This window comes from Alligator mississippiensis, chromosome 15, assembly GCF_030867095.1.
Source record: "Alligator mississippiensis isolate rAllMis1 chromosome 15, rAllMis1, whole genome shotgun sequence".
NCBI classification, from domain to species: Eukaryota; Metazoa; Chordata; order Crocodylia; family Alligatoridae; genus Alligator; species Alligator mississippiensis.
Window position 1 is genome coordinate 20,724,406 of NC_081838.1, and position 14,221 is coordinate 20,738,626.

A 14,221-nucleotide genomic window follows, 5' to 3' on the forward strand; every position below is an offset into this window, starting at 1 on the left:
TGTGTCAGCAGCAACAGGACTGTTGTCTTGCAGGCCCCTGTCAGCGTGTCTTGCCCTGTCCCACGTAGCAATGGGCTTTCCAGAGGTCAGGGGAGCCTGGAACAGGACGACTGAACCTAGAGGCAGCCAGAGCTGTGAGGTCCCTACAGGGAACAGAGGGGACCGGGGAAGGCTGGAGGCCAAAGGCACAGCCTAACCCAGACTCAGGGATGAGTGGCAGCTTTCTCCATGGGCTGCAAGGCAGGACTTCCATACTTCTGTTTGCAGGCTGCCAGACCTCGCGGTCAGCCAGACCACACTGAACTCAACCCTCCAACGTGCGGGTGCAAGGCTGTGCTGATGCCTTTTTGCAGCCTTGTCACCATGGGGACTGGAGGTCAGTGCATAAGCATCCTAGGGCCAGGGATATCTCCTAGGGACATCTCCTAGGGACATGTCCTCCAGGCTCCTGCCCTCCCCACCTTAGTCTGTGTGACTGGGATATGCCCTGCAGGGCTCTCTGGGCTCCAAAGCACCAGCTCCTGGCAGGAGTATGGAGCGCAAGCACCCGTTCAGAGGGGGGCACTGCCCCAAGAAATGGGTGTCCTCTCTTCCATCAGATGTCCACTTTGGACCCTGTTTCCTGGGGAGTTGGGCCATGTGTCCAGATAGGGTTGTGCCCTTGTGTGTGTGTCCATGCATACATGTCAGCTTTGGAGCCTGTTTCCTGGGGAGGTGGGCCATGTGTGCAAATGGGATTGTGCACCTGTGTGTGTGTGGGGGAGGTGGGGGAGCCCTTCAGCTCTGTGGTGTGATGCATGTGTCAATTTGGGTGTGCACCAGGCTCCCTGCATGCATGTGCACATGCACGCATGTGCGAGCGCACTTGTGCAGTCTCTGCTTTGCTCCTTGTGGTTTGGGAGATGCTTTGAGCAGGAAGTCGGGTGCAGAGGCAGCAAGACTCACTTCCTGCCGGTTTGGGTCCCTGGCCCCAGCAGCGCTGGCGTGCAACAGCGCAACCAGCGCTACGTCAGGGCCCCGGGGCCCGCCAGCTTCCTCTTGCCGGGGCCACCACCGCGCTGTGCCGCCCATCCATGGGCGCCTGGCCGACCGGGGCTGGGCGTGCACCTTGGCTGCCGACCTGCACTCTCTCCCTGGACCCAGTGGATTGACAGCTGCGATGGGGTGGCTCTAAGGAAGTGCGTGGGGCGGTGTGTGGATGGCGGCCATGGGCGGCACCGGGGCCTGAGACTCCTGTCACCCAGCTGCTGCACAGGCCCCATGCGCCAGGTGGCCCTGGGAGCACAAAGGGCTGGGACTTGAGTGCTAGAGCCGGGGTCCCGGGGGCTCCTGCTTGCTCGCCCGCCTGCCCCCATGTCTCTTGCCCTGAAAGCCCGGCAGAAGGTGCGGCGGAAAGGGGCCGCCAAGGACCGGGTCTTCGGCTGCGACTTGCTGGAGCACCTGCAGCAGTCGGGCCAGGAAGGTAAGCGGGTGGCTTGCTTTCACGGTTCTCGCCCGGCCCTGCGGGGCGAAGCAGGAAGTCATCCAGGGATGCTTGAGAGAATGGGGCCGCTGCGCTCCTCGCTGCCCCGGCACCGGTTGCTGGGGGCTCGGTGGGGCTGGGCAAGCCTGGAGGGGCTGGCGTGCCCGCCTGCAGCTCGCCCCTCCCTGGGCCGTTGCAGCCGTAGGTTCTCTGGGCGCATCCGCCCGCTGCGGAGCCGTGCTCCTGGGGGGGCTGCAGCACTGCCTGCTATCACGGGTGTGTAGTGCCGTACACTGGCACAGTGGGGGGTGACTGGTACCCTGGCATCATTCCAGACCTCCCTCATCCTGCCCTGCAAGACACGCTCAGCTGCAGGCCTTGTGGGGCTTGTCAATGGCTTGGTGCCTGCTAATTGCAGCCTGCCCATGAGGGAGCGGACCCCGGGGGTGCAACATGAATTCGAGAGCTCAGGATGCCCTGGACTTCCAGGGCTAGAGCCTGGATTTGCCCAGCGAGCAGCAGGGGCAGCCAGGCCTGGGGAGCTCTCCGCACTGATTTAGCTGGAGCCCATTTGGGATGACAGATAACGGCAGGAAACCACAAGGCAGAGTGTGCAGCAGCGAGGATCAGCTGCCATCCTCTGCCCAGCACAGCCTGGCGGGCCCTGGGACCAGGGAGGGTTTTGGGGATGAAGTGTGGAGGCAGGAAGTGGACCTGCTGAGCTGGGGGATGGGAGGGAGGGGTGAGATGCTATGCTGTGGGGCTCCCCTCTGCAGCCCTCCATGCAATGGGGCCAGGGCTGATCCCGTGCTGTGATCCATGCAGGGCTTGGTTCTGGAAAGGGATCCTTTCAAAGTGTCCGGCCAATCAAAACAAAAGCTGGGGGAAGCGGCTGCTGTGCCGTCATGGGGCAGGCCTGGTTTCCCTTCCTCTCTCGGGGCAGGGCCGAGCACCCTGGCGAGTCCATGGAGCGGTGCAGGCTGGGGCGAAGCCACGGGCTGCTCCGGTGGGCTCTCCTGGGATCTCTTGTCAGCTAGGACTGTACTGGGATCCAGGGCCCGGACTCGGGGACAGAGCCAGACTTGACAACAGGAGACCCCGCTTCCGGTTGGCCTGGAAACAGATCCTTTCCAAGTGATCAGCCAGTCGGAGTAGGGGGAAGCTTTGGGATCAAGTGATTTTAATTTTTTTTTGCCACAGCCGAATGCCAGGCTGGGGGCAGAGCGCTGCCCGCGGCTTTGATTGCAGCGCCGTCTATCTAAACCTGTGCGGTTAGGACAACAACTGGGCAGGATGTTTCAACACCAAGCTGGGCTTGGCCCCTTGAGAGCACTTCCAGGCTCTTTGCACCCGCTGGAGAAATGAACTGAGGCTTGCTGGGGGCTCAGCGCCGCGGGTGGGCCTGGCCCTCACCCCACGTGTCAGCTCCGGCCAGTTCAGGAAATGCAGGCAGGGGTTCAGCTGTAGTTTCTGCTCCACTGGAGTTAATGGAGCCAATGATTTGGGTCTCACAAGACAGTCCGTGGGCAGCTGGGTGCTTGGGAAACCCCCGCCCTTGGAGTCCCAGGGGGCCAGCAGGGTGCTGGGGGCAGAGGTGGGTGCTGGGGCTCTGGCCATTGGGCCCAGCTTGCTGTGACTGGGCCAGCTTGCAGGGTGCTGCTGGGATCCCTGCAGCTGCTCCAGGGGTGCTGCTCAGCCTCCAGCCCTGGCCTCTCGGCCCTGGAGCAGGCACTTGAGGAGGTGATGCCCACTGCACCGATCCACCAGCACCCTTGCCACTGTGGCTGCCAGGGTCCCGATGCCAGGCCATGAACCCACAGAAATTAACCTTCCCCTCCCCAGTCCCCCTTCCCTGTCCCCACAACCCCTCCCAGCTTGGGGTGCCCCTGAGGGCTTGCATAGGGAGAGCTGGGCTGGAGCCAGCCCGTTGCCCCGTGCACGGCAGCAATTGTCCCTGCACCTGGTGGCCACTGACCCCTGCGGGGATGGAGCCCTTGTGCCACTGCCACGGGCCCCTGTCCCCAGCATTCAGCTTTGATGTGGCAGCGGTGCCCTCAAGGAGGTGCCTGGGCACAGCCACCATGACCACGGCTCTGCGGGCAGGGAGAGAAGCCGGGGGGGAGGCCTGGGCACGGCTGGTGTAGGCGGTTGCCTCAGTACTGATTAAGCAAGCGCTCAGGCTGCCGAAGGGAAACGAGCTGGGCGCCAGGCGGAGGTGCAAAGTAAACACCCGGGGCAAGGATGGGGAAGCTGAGCCTGCGCCCAGGGCTGCTGCGTGACGTCAGCCCCTGCCAAGGGGCAGCCTGCGTCCCACAGCATCCTCTGGGTGAATGCTGCAAAACGGCCTCATCCGGAGGCTGCCCCAGGCTGTGGTTTCGAGCCCAATGGTCGGCACAGCAGTGCCAGGAGCAGGTCACCGCCCATCCAGGCCCTGTGTCTCACTGCAGCGCCTGGCACGGTCAGGCTCTCTAACCCTGGTAGAGCTGCCAAGAGGCCACGATGCTAACCTGGGCCCCAGGCAGCAAGTGGCAGGCTGTGAGCTCTGGCTTCTGTGAGCAACCTGGGGTCAGAGGCAGTGCGGGGGAAGCAGGTCCCGAAAACTGGGTGTGAACCTCAGCTAGAGACGCCACCCTGCCCCTGCCCGAGCAGAGTTAGGCCCTGGCAGCAGCTTTCCAACAATGCTGCTTCTCAGGACCCCTCTGGCCTGGTGTTCCCCACACCGGGGCTGCAGCAGGATCCCCCCACTGCGACCGCCCTGTGGCCCTTAGGGCCAGGAGCAGGCAGTGCACGGAGCTGCAGCCTCCTGCTGCAGCAGCTTCCTTAGGACACTGCTCCCACAATCGGCCTCCTGGGTCTGGAGGCCCCACGCTCAGTCGCCTGGGTGTGACCCCAGCTACCCGAGTAACAGGCTGAAAAACCAGCTCACGCTGGGTTCCCGGGGACCTGCACCAGGAAATGCACCAGTTTCCTTTTCAAAGTGAGAGAGGGAGGGCAGGGTGGGGGGAGGGAAGTGTGGTAGCACTGTAGTGATACGATTCCTTTCCAGGAAACAGGTGAGAGGCAAGGATTCGAGGGGGTGGGGGCAGAGGGGGGTATCTTTTATTGGATCAGCTGCTGGGCTGGGGTAGTTTTAGACAAGTTTTGAACGCAGGGCAGGCTTTTTTCAGGTTGTGGGGGGAATGATATAATACAACGTAATGTAATGCGATGCAGTAAAGCATAGCATAATATAATATAATATAATATAATATAATATAATATAATATAATATAATATAATGTGATGTGATGTGATGTGATGTGATGTGATGTGATGCAATAAAGTGTAGTGTAGCATGATATGATATGATATGATATGATATGATATGATATGATATGATATGATATGATATGATATGGCCTAGCATAACATAACAGCAACAACAGCAGCGACAATTTGCGATCAACCAAAATGTTTCTTCAACCCCAAATGAAACGGATCAGATTTTAAAAAAATTAAATGTTGGTAAATTTCCAGTCCAAAAAATCTTGTTTACAGGCTAATAAATCAGCTTTGGTTTGTAGTCAAGGACCTCCGCCCAGACATTCCCACTTTCTCATTTTTTAAAAGTTTTCTTGTCAAAAACAGTTCAGCAAATTCAGCACATTTCATCATCATCATCATCATCATCATCATTGTTCTTATTAATAACAATAACAGTAATAATAATAATGTTGCTCTTGTAGTTATTGATAATACCATTAGCATTATTTAGAAGTCTTTCCCACCCTATGCAGACGGGCTCGGGGTGGATGTACATATATAGCAGGGGTGGGTAAAATATAGCCCGTGGGCCAGATCGGGCCCACCAGACCATTCTATCTGGCCGAGAGGGCCCCTAAAAAATTTAGAAAATTAATATTTATCTACTCAAGGCTGCCTGTCAAAGATGACAGGAGCCAGGGACAGTAGGACAGAAGGGGAGCTGGCAGCAGGACCCAGCAGCCCAGACCCACCTCATCCTCAGCCATTTCCCTGCTTTCCTGCCGGCCGCTGCTTTGGCACTACACGGCTCCTGGCTGCATCGCTGGACTGCAGGAGCATGGGGCCCATGCCAGTACCCCAGGACCAGGAGCAGGAGGGGTGTGTGTGTGTGTGTGTGTGTGTGTGTGCGTGCGTGCGTGCGTGCGTGCGTGGGTGCGTGCGCGCGCGCGCGCGCGCACGCACACAGAGGAAGGGAAGGACAGAGTGTGTATGTGTGTGTGTGCAAGGAGAGACAGAGTGTGTGTGTTAGGGGTGTGTGAAATGGGCCATATTTAATTTGGATTTGGTCCAAATTGGGGACAGTGATTCGATTAGTTGATTTGGATCACTGTCTCAATTCAATTCAATCTGAAGATTCAATTCTGATTCGGAGAATCCGTGATTCGGACATAGACACAGCTTTAAATGTTTTTTCTACATACTTCAAGGTATCAGATGTGGCTTGTGAATGCTGTGATGCTGGGGCAGGTGGAGCATCCCACAGGAGTGTGGGGGCCCCCCCCCCACATGCTTGGTGGCGAACCCAGAAGTGGACTGGAAGTACTTCTGGGTCCACTGGGGAGCATGCTGGAGGCCCCCCAGACCCAGGAGGTACCAGTCACTTAGCTGGGGGGGCACAGGGGAGACCCCTGCTTGCTCCCTGGTGGACCCAGAAGCGGACTGGAAGTGCTTCTGGTCCAGTTCTGGGTCTGCTGCCGAGTGCACTGGGGAGCCCCCGGCGCTCCTGTGGGACACTCCATGTGCCCCAGCATCTCAGTGTTCATGAGCCCCTGCTAGCTTGAGGTATGTAGAAAAACCATTTAAAGCTGTGTCTATGTCTGAATCATCGAATCTTTCTGAATCTCTCTGAATCGAATCAGAGAGATTAAAGGGTCTCCTGTTTCAATTTGGATTCAGAGATTCAGCCACCAAATCGGGTCGAATCTCCACCGAATCGAATTAGGGACTGAAGCTACATACAGCCCGTGTGTGTGTGTGTTGGTAGGGTGAGTCCTACACACACACACCACCATACACATCCACCTGCTCCCCCCCTCGCACTGACATACAAATAGACCCCCACCCCCTCACACACTCCAGCCACCCTCCCCCACATACATCACCCACAAACCCCATCCCCCCACACCCCACATATCCACACACCCCCATGCTCACAGACCCACACACTCCCCCACGTACCCACATACCCACAGCCCCCCACAAACCTATTCCCACCCGCTTGCCCGCCAGTATACAATAGTAAGACTTCATTTTAAGCTATTGTGTGATTGCCTCTGTGTTCACTACACAAACACATGTAAATCAAGTCAAAAATATCTTTTTGAACTCTAAGTAATGAATGTTGTAGATGATCACTTTTTAGAATATAATTTGGTATATTGTGGTTCCAAGATGGCAAAACCCCTTGCTGAAAGGTGTGCTTCCAAGGGCAAGGGGAGGGACTTCTGGTGGCAAAGGTCAGGGGTTAGAGGGCGGGACTTCCAGCGGCCCTCAATAGCTTGCCAAAACTCGGTAAGTGGCCCTCCGCCCAAAATAATTGCCCACCCGTGGTATAGAGTGGTGAAAACCTCCAGCCAGATCGGCTCCCCTGCTCCCTTAGTGACTCTGTGACAAGCCACAACTCAACAGGGCAGAATTTGCTCTTGTTGTTTGCCCCGCCAGGATTTGCGTCCATGCCCCATCACTCCTATTACTTTGGCCACCTCTGTTTCCTTGGCATGGGTGACCCAGGAAGTAGCAAGCCAAGTGAGTAGGGTCAAGCATTGATGGGCCCGGTGCCCAGGTCCTGTGCAGCGGTCTCTAGGTGCTTCTCTCTGATCAATCCACTGCTCCATGAAAATCAGTGGCTCCTCATGTCTTATCCGAGTCCCCAGGGGTCTCAGAGGCCAGCCCTGTTGTAGGCAGCTGCTATTTTGGATGCGTGTTAGTTGAGGGGCTATCAGCTTGAGACAAAGCTGGGTCAGGTGTCTAGGTGTGGGGCTGAGTACCACATGTGCAGAGGGGGTGGGCTACCGTGGGACATGACATCCAGCCCTCAGGGTCAGCTCAGAACCATGCCAGTGGCCACTGGTGGTGTTTAGGACCTAAATAGACATGAGAAGTTATTCACCCATCAATGCAATGCAGCCACCTCTGGGCTGGGGCGCAGTAGCTCTTTAGCCTCCAGCAGCCAAGCTTGCACAGTGGCTGGGAATAAAGGGGAATGCTAGTGCACCCAGCCCAGCTTCCAGGGAGAAGCTGGGATGTTTATCCTCCAAGCTGGGAAGCAGCCAGGATAAATATATAAGAGCTGAGCAGGCAGGACTAGTTTTAGCTGCTATTGAACGAGCTCCACCCAGCCACAACGCCCCTCAGCGCTACGCCGGGGTGTTGCTCAGCAGAGCTCGGGCACACGCACAGCTCTCTGCAGCATGAGGCTTCTCCACACAACCCGGCATCTCGACCCTGTGAAGCTGGGACCCGAATGAGGGGCCAGGGGAGATCTCTGTGCCCAGGGTTGCTGTGACCCCATTCCCATAAGGACAGCAGCGGGTGCCTGAGTTTATACAACTCTGCTCAGGGAGCGTTGGGATGAGCCAGGATTGAGATGCTATCTGATAGTGGCAGGCGTGGCAGGCGTATTCTCCACCACCTTGGCTTGCAAGGGGTTGCTCTGAGCATGCCCCAAGATCCTGGCTTTGCACCTTGCATAGCAAGGAGCCATTGCATCACCCTAGCAATGCTTGCTAAGCAGTGCCCGGCTTGCATTTGCACAAGAGAGGGGGTGGGCCTGAGCAGCGGGTGCTAGCCCCAGTGGTAGCTCAGGAGTCTCTGGTCCCAGGGGCTCCCAAAGGGGCAGCCAAGGAGTGGTACAGTGCATGGTACATGAATGAAGCACAGGTTGGGCACACGACTGTCCCATGCCATAGCGGTCACTGGGAGCCTGTGTTGTGGCTTACCCCAAACTGCACGGGAAAGTGGGTTGAATTCAGGGTGAGGGGTCACCCCTTGCACCTGTGTGCCAGGGACCAGGAAGGCACAGGCAGCCCTGCCGCTGCTGGTGGGTGCCTGTACCGAGTGCTTCTGCCCCTAGCTTCCCCCTGCGGCTCCCCACGGCAGTCCCTTGGTGCCACCTGAGTGGGCAGGATTACCCCTGGACAGACCTGGGGCAGCCATGTGTAGATGCAGCCTCTGAGCCTGGTTTCTACTGTGCTGTGTAGAGCCAGGATCAGAGCTGCCCTTATCCAGCGCCGAGTGAAAGCTGTGCTGGGCACAGCTGGTTCTGTTTCCTGGTGCCCTCCCGGGCATCCCACCCCCACACAGAGTTGCTCAGCCCCTGCCACCACCCCACACAGGGTCCCTGTTAGGTGGGAGAGCGGTCTGAGCCCAGCTCCTTGCTCTGCCTCACCAGCACAGAGCTGCCAGGGCCATGTGGGGATAGCAGGCTGTCTCTCCACACCCCCTTTGCTAAGGTGCTGGGTGTCCCTAATACCTAGTGGCCCTGCAGTGGGGTGGGAGGGCTGCCTGTGTATGTGCAGCCTGGAGAGAGGGCATAGCTCATGTCTCCATGGTCAATGCTGCTCCAGTAAGCTGGGGGATGGGGGATGGGGGGCAGGGGATGGGGGGGAGGGGGCTTCAGGCTCAGCCCCAACTGAGCTGGGATGAAGGGGACTCAGTCCTAGGGGCTGAGCCCCTGAAGACAGGGGGAGGACTGGGTGGGGGGAACAGGAGTCTGAGGACCTGGGTGGCTCTAGCTAGGGGCAGGGAGGGGTGGGATGGGGCACAGAAAGACAGAGAGACAGACACTGAGATGGACACAGGGATACAGCAAGGGTCTGCAGAGGTTGCTTACTGCTCCACAGTTGAAGTTTGTTGTTATTCTCATTCACGTGGGCCTGGACGTATTGAGCCCAGCAATCACGGCAGGGAGAACACAGGACACCCAGGCACTGTTAAATCTTGCTCTGCTGGTTCCTCTTTCTTCCCCTCCCCATGACATCACCTCTGTTCCCTGATGATGCCGTGGCCATTATGGGGGTGGTAGGGCCATGCTTTCCACTGCAACCCGAGATCCAGGCAGTCCTCCTTTCACCCCCCTCATAGCAGGCTGCCGAGGACGGGGCTTCGTGCCGATGCAGCTCCGTGGCTGTAAGGTGACAGGGCGATGCATTTCCTCCTGGTCCTGCTTATATTCATGAACCCAGTGGTGCAAATGAATCTACCCTTCCACCAGTGGCCGGCCAGCGGCCCGTGGCACTTGGGCCTGGTTCCATTGAAAGGGGTCTGGAAGGGGTTGGCGTTGAGCCGGGGCAGCTGTGAGGCTCGGCAGCTCCTGTCCCCCCACCCCCTCCACCCCCACCCCTGCACGCACGCTCACTGTGCCAAGAGCCGGCTCTGGGTCCTCTGTGTGCATTTCCTGTGCACAGTGCAGAAGTGAAATCAGCTGGGGACTCCACCCTGCCCAGCCTCTCCGCAGTGTCGTGCCGGCCTGGTTCCTTCTGTGCAGAGCCTGTCTAGCAAAATGGGGGGGCGGGGGCAGGATCTGTCCCCTCCATTCATGTATAGCCATGCCCATGGCACAGAGCCAGGCGAGATCGATGCTACTCACCAAAAGGAAACTGCCCCGGTGACTGAGTGCACTCAGCGCTAACCGAGTCCCTGACTTGGCTTCCCTCTAACACAGCCTTTTGCTCTCGTCAGCAGTCTGGGGCCTCTGACGCACAACTCGGCGGGGTGGTGGGATGCAGGCGCACAGCGGGTTTCCTCCCATGGGAGCCCTGCCAACCCCCAGCCCTTCCCAGAAGGCTCCCAGTCATCTGGGTCGGGTCCCCAGGGATGTGCTCCCCACAGCGGGTGAGCTTTGACAGGGGAGAGGTGCTGAGTGAACCCCACTCCCCATCTTGGCACTGAGCCCAAGCAGGTGTGCTGCGAGAGAGGACCCGGGCACACACCACTTCTCCACCCCTTGCAGCCAGCTCCACAGCCCAGCAGGTCCTCACCTGCTCCTTCCCTTACCTGCCCTTTTGTTGAGGGCAGGCATGGGTTGCTGCCAACATAGCTCAGAGTCCTCTGCAAGGAGGCATCAGGGTAGCCAGAGCACAGGTGCCGGGGACAACACCCCTCTCAGCAGCCCATGGCAAGTAGCCCAGCACTGGCCAGCGGTGTGGGTGCTTTCCTAGCAACATGCCTCTTGTTATGAGGCCCTGGGCAGCTGCCTGTGTCCAGGGGTGGCAGGGGGGCACAACTGGAGCCCAGGGCTAGGGGGCTTCTGGTCCTGGGCCAGAGGCAGTGAAAAGGATTCAGTATGAGCTTCCCTCTCCCTCCCCCCCAGCATCTTTGTAGAGAATGGGGCTTTCTCTGGGACACGCAGCTAAGGGCTCTCCCAGGGGAGATGAGACATTGGGGGTTCATATGGTAATGGGGGTCTCGGCCCGGCCATGGCAGCCGTGGCTCTGTGACCAAGCCATGGGAGCCGCTCTGACTGGACTGTCCCTCTCCCCCCAGTGCCCCAGGTGCTGAAATGCTGCACGGAGTTCGTGGAGCACCACGGCATTGTGGACGGGATCTACAGGCTTTCGGGGGTCTCGTCTAACATACAGAAGCTGAGGTAAGGACGGAGTTAACAATCCGTGCTGCAGGTAGGGCTCCCCCTACATGCATGGCCCCCAGGATGGACCAGGAGCCCTGTGAGCCAAGCCCAGCTCCTGGTGGCTCCCCTATTGAGGCATTGAGTGGCCCAGCCTGGGTCTGAGCTCCCGCAGGGAGTAGGGCCCTCATCTCCTGGCACCTGAGACCTTTGCTGGATAGCGTGCCACTCCTCATGCCCTGTGGGAGCAGTGGTGCCCAGGCCGTGGTCCAAGAACCCTGATGGGCCGGGATGCAGTGTATGTCAGCCCAGTGCCCCTCCTGGTCATGACCTTCCCCAGCCCCCGAGCATCCAGAGGGGCTGTAGGCTCCCAGGTGCAGCTCTCCCTCTGTTAGGGGCTGAGATGTCCCATTGCCCCGTGTCCAGGCACTGACCAACACACCAGCCCTTTCCGCACAGTGCTGGAGGGTGGGTGATTAGCTCGCCTCACTCCCTCTGGCTGATTCACTTTCTTGGAGGCACCTGCACTGCTTCTGGATCAGGGGCAGCCCTTGAGGAGCATCCCAGGATACTGGAAAGTGCTGGGCCTGGCTGGCAGGGGATGAAGCAGTGGGTCAGGAGCCTGGAAAGCTGGACTGACAGGCAGAGGCATGGGGAGAGCTGGAACTGGGAGCCCAGAGCTAAAGTCAGAAGCCAAAAGTCCAGAGCCATGAGTGGGAGGTGGGGCAGCAGCAGGAATCGGTGCTCAGCGAATGGAGAGCAGAGAGACATGGCCTGGCAGCATCTGGTGTCTCAAAGCTCAGCCAAAGAAAGGGGCAGTTGGGCACAGCAGGACCAGATGTCTAGGTGCATCTGAGCAGTGGCTAATGCAATGCGCAGGTCGGTGAGTCAAAGGTGACTGGATCTGCAAGAAGGAAAGCGCTCCAGCCAGGATATCAGGACATCAGGTAGAAGAGACTCCCCACCTGAACCTTGTGAGCATGACTGAGGGAGCTCCTGCAGCTGGAGATCAGTGTGCCAGGCTGGAAGAGGGTCTTGCTGACTCAATCCCAAGGCAGAGAAAATATCATCCCCAAATCATAAGCAAAGGATCTGCTTGGGAAGGAAACTTCTCATGCCCAATACCTGCCTGGTTTATTTGGAACCAGGGAAGTTACAGAAAACACTCCCTCTCCAAGGTGACGCAAGACTGGGGAGAGTCCATGTGAATGCTGCTCTAGAGTTGCATACACCGCCAGTACGGGGACTGACTTGGACAATAAGTGACTTAAAACAAACAGAGGCAAGAGCCCTGCCAGGTCAACTTACCATGCAGACCCATCCCCTGCAACCCAGGGTGGGGGCAGGTGGCAAAGCAGAGCTTCTGCATCCCAAGGATGCTGGGAGTGATCCCCGAGGAGCCCCTTTGATCTCACTTGGCCCGCGGCTGCAGGAACAGGCACAGGCATAAGGCTCAGGGACATGGCAAGTCATTTTAGGGAGATAAAACTCTTGTGTTAAGTCCACCAAGGCATCATCACGGAGCACACAACTTGATGGGGCTTTGTAGCCAAGACATCAGTCCATGCAGGTCCCAAACCTCTCACTGGAACAGCACGGCTGAATGACTGACTGAATAGGATGGGCAAAATGGGCTCTAACTGTGCTGGAACCCACTGCCCCGACCCCCACCGGATGCCTGAGGAAGCCCCAGGGCTTGCAGTGATGCCCCCAGAGCTACTCCCAGCAACTGGATGTGCTCCTGCAAAAGGCTGGACGTGCGCCAAAGCGCACTGGGTGGCTGGCTACAGTAGAGCAGAGTGATTGTCTTGGATGCCAGAGAGGGGAGCTGGGGCAACTCAGGGGTTGTGGGGGGGAATATGCTCCTTCCATTCCCCTCTGTAACTGGGTCATCCCACCCTGTACTAGCCCAGGCTGCCTTGCTGTCTTCATGCTCCTGTATGGAGGAAATGCAGTGAGTGGGTCATGCCTGGGCCTTGGGAACAGCAGTACAGGGAAAGGAGGGCCTGTCAGCTCAAGCAGGGCCCTAAGCCAGCATTTGCCACTTGCACCCCTCCGCTTCGATTTCTGCTCCACCCAAGTTAAAACCCAACTGCCTGAAGTGGCCGCAGTGTTTCTGTTCAGGCGGCAGCTAGGGAGTCAATTGAATCCATGGCTCATTAAAATCTACCTGATCCCTTCATTCTACAGGCGTTAACGACCCTCTCTCCTGTTTAATGGTCTTGATGTTCCACTAACCAAGCCAGTCTTTTGTTCTGCAATTCTGCTGTCTGCTGCTTCTGGAAACATAGCTCCTATTTCACAGCTCTGTGGACTGTTTTGACTCATTCCAGTCATTCCAATGTATTAGTAAAGCTTCTGGTTACTTTTGACCTGGATAAAAATATGTGCTGTGTTATTGGGGAGGGGGGGATACACCCCCGCTTCTCCAAATCCTGGATCCATCCATGCCCAGTCAGGTGGTCTTCAACTGGCCCAGCCCAGCAGGGGCATGGAGGGGGTCTGTGTGAGCTTGTGAGCAGATGGCAGGTGGCCAGGTGCTTGGGCAGGGGCAGGGGCAGGGGCAGGGGCAGGCTCCCCCCAGCTCTCCCAATTCAAAGTTCACCCAGGAAACCGCCTTTCTCCTTTGCAGGCAGGAGTTTGACAGTGAACGCAGCCCCGACCTCAACAAGGATGTGTATCTGCAGGACATCCACTGTGTCAGCTCCCTGTGCAAGGCTTACTTCCGGGAGCTGCCTAACCCCCTCCTCACCTACCAGCTCTACGACAAATTTGCGGTGAGCATGCCAGCCCCTGGGAGCGTGCCATACAGCATTGCCTGGCCGGACCTGCTGTGTCCACCACAGAGCTACAGGCACTGGGGTGTTGCTGTGACTTTGCAAGGGGGGCAGGTTGCTGGATCCCAAGGCAATCACTGCCTTTGCTGAAGCCAAGAGGCAGAAAGATAAATCTAGCCCCTTTCATAGTAAAAATGGATGGGGTGAGCCTGGGTCTTGCCCTAGGAGGATAGTCTGAGCCCTGCTGGGTTTGCTTTCCAAGCCTAGGACATTCATGGTACACTGTGTGCTAGGGACAGAGACGCTGGGTGATGGGGTTGGGAGAAGGCAGCAGAGAGAGAGCTTCCTTGGCATGCAGCTCAGTGGAGAGACAGAGCTGGGCATTTCTGGGTG

The 14,221-nt window shown here is 57.9% G+C and overlaps 1 protein-coding gene across 3 annotated transcripts in view; it reads left to right on the forward strand.

Annotated features, from left to right (window-relative positions):
* The first annotated feature begins 961 nt into the window (after window positions 1–961).
* Window positions 962–14,221, forward strand: part of ARHGAP30 (Rho GTPase activating protein 30) — a 29,009-nt gene continuing 15,749 nt past the window's right edge. For all 3 annotated transcript variants that reach the window (XM_059719358.1, XM_059719359.1, XM_059719360.1), the window contains exons 1-3: window positions 962–1,462; window positions 10,970–11,072; window positions 13,684–13,828. In XM_059719358.1, coding sequence (XP_059575341.1) covers window positions 1,354–1,462; window positions 10,970–11,072; window positions 13,684–13,828 — 357 coding nt within the window. In that variant the 5' untranslated portion in view covers window positions 962–1,353. The remainder of the gene's footprint in view (window positions 1,463–10,969; window positions 11,073–13,683; window positions 13,829–14,221) is intronic.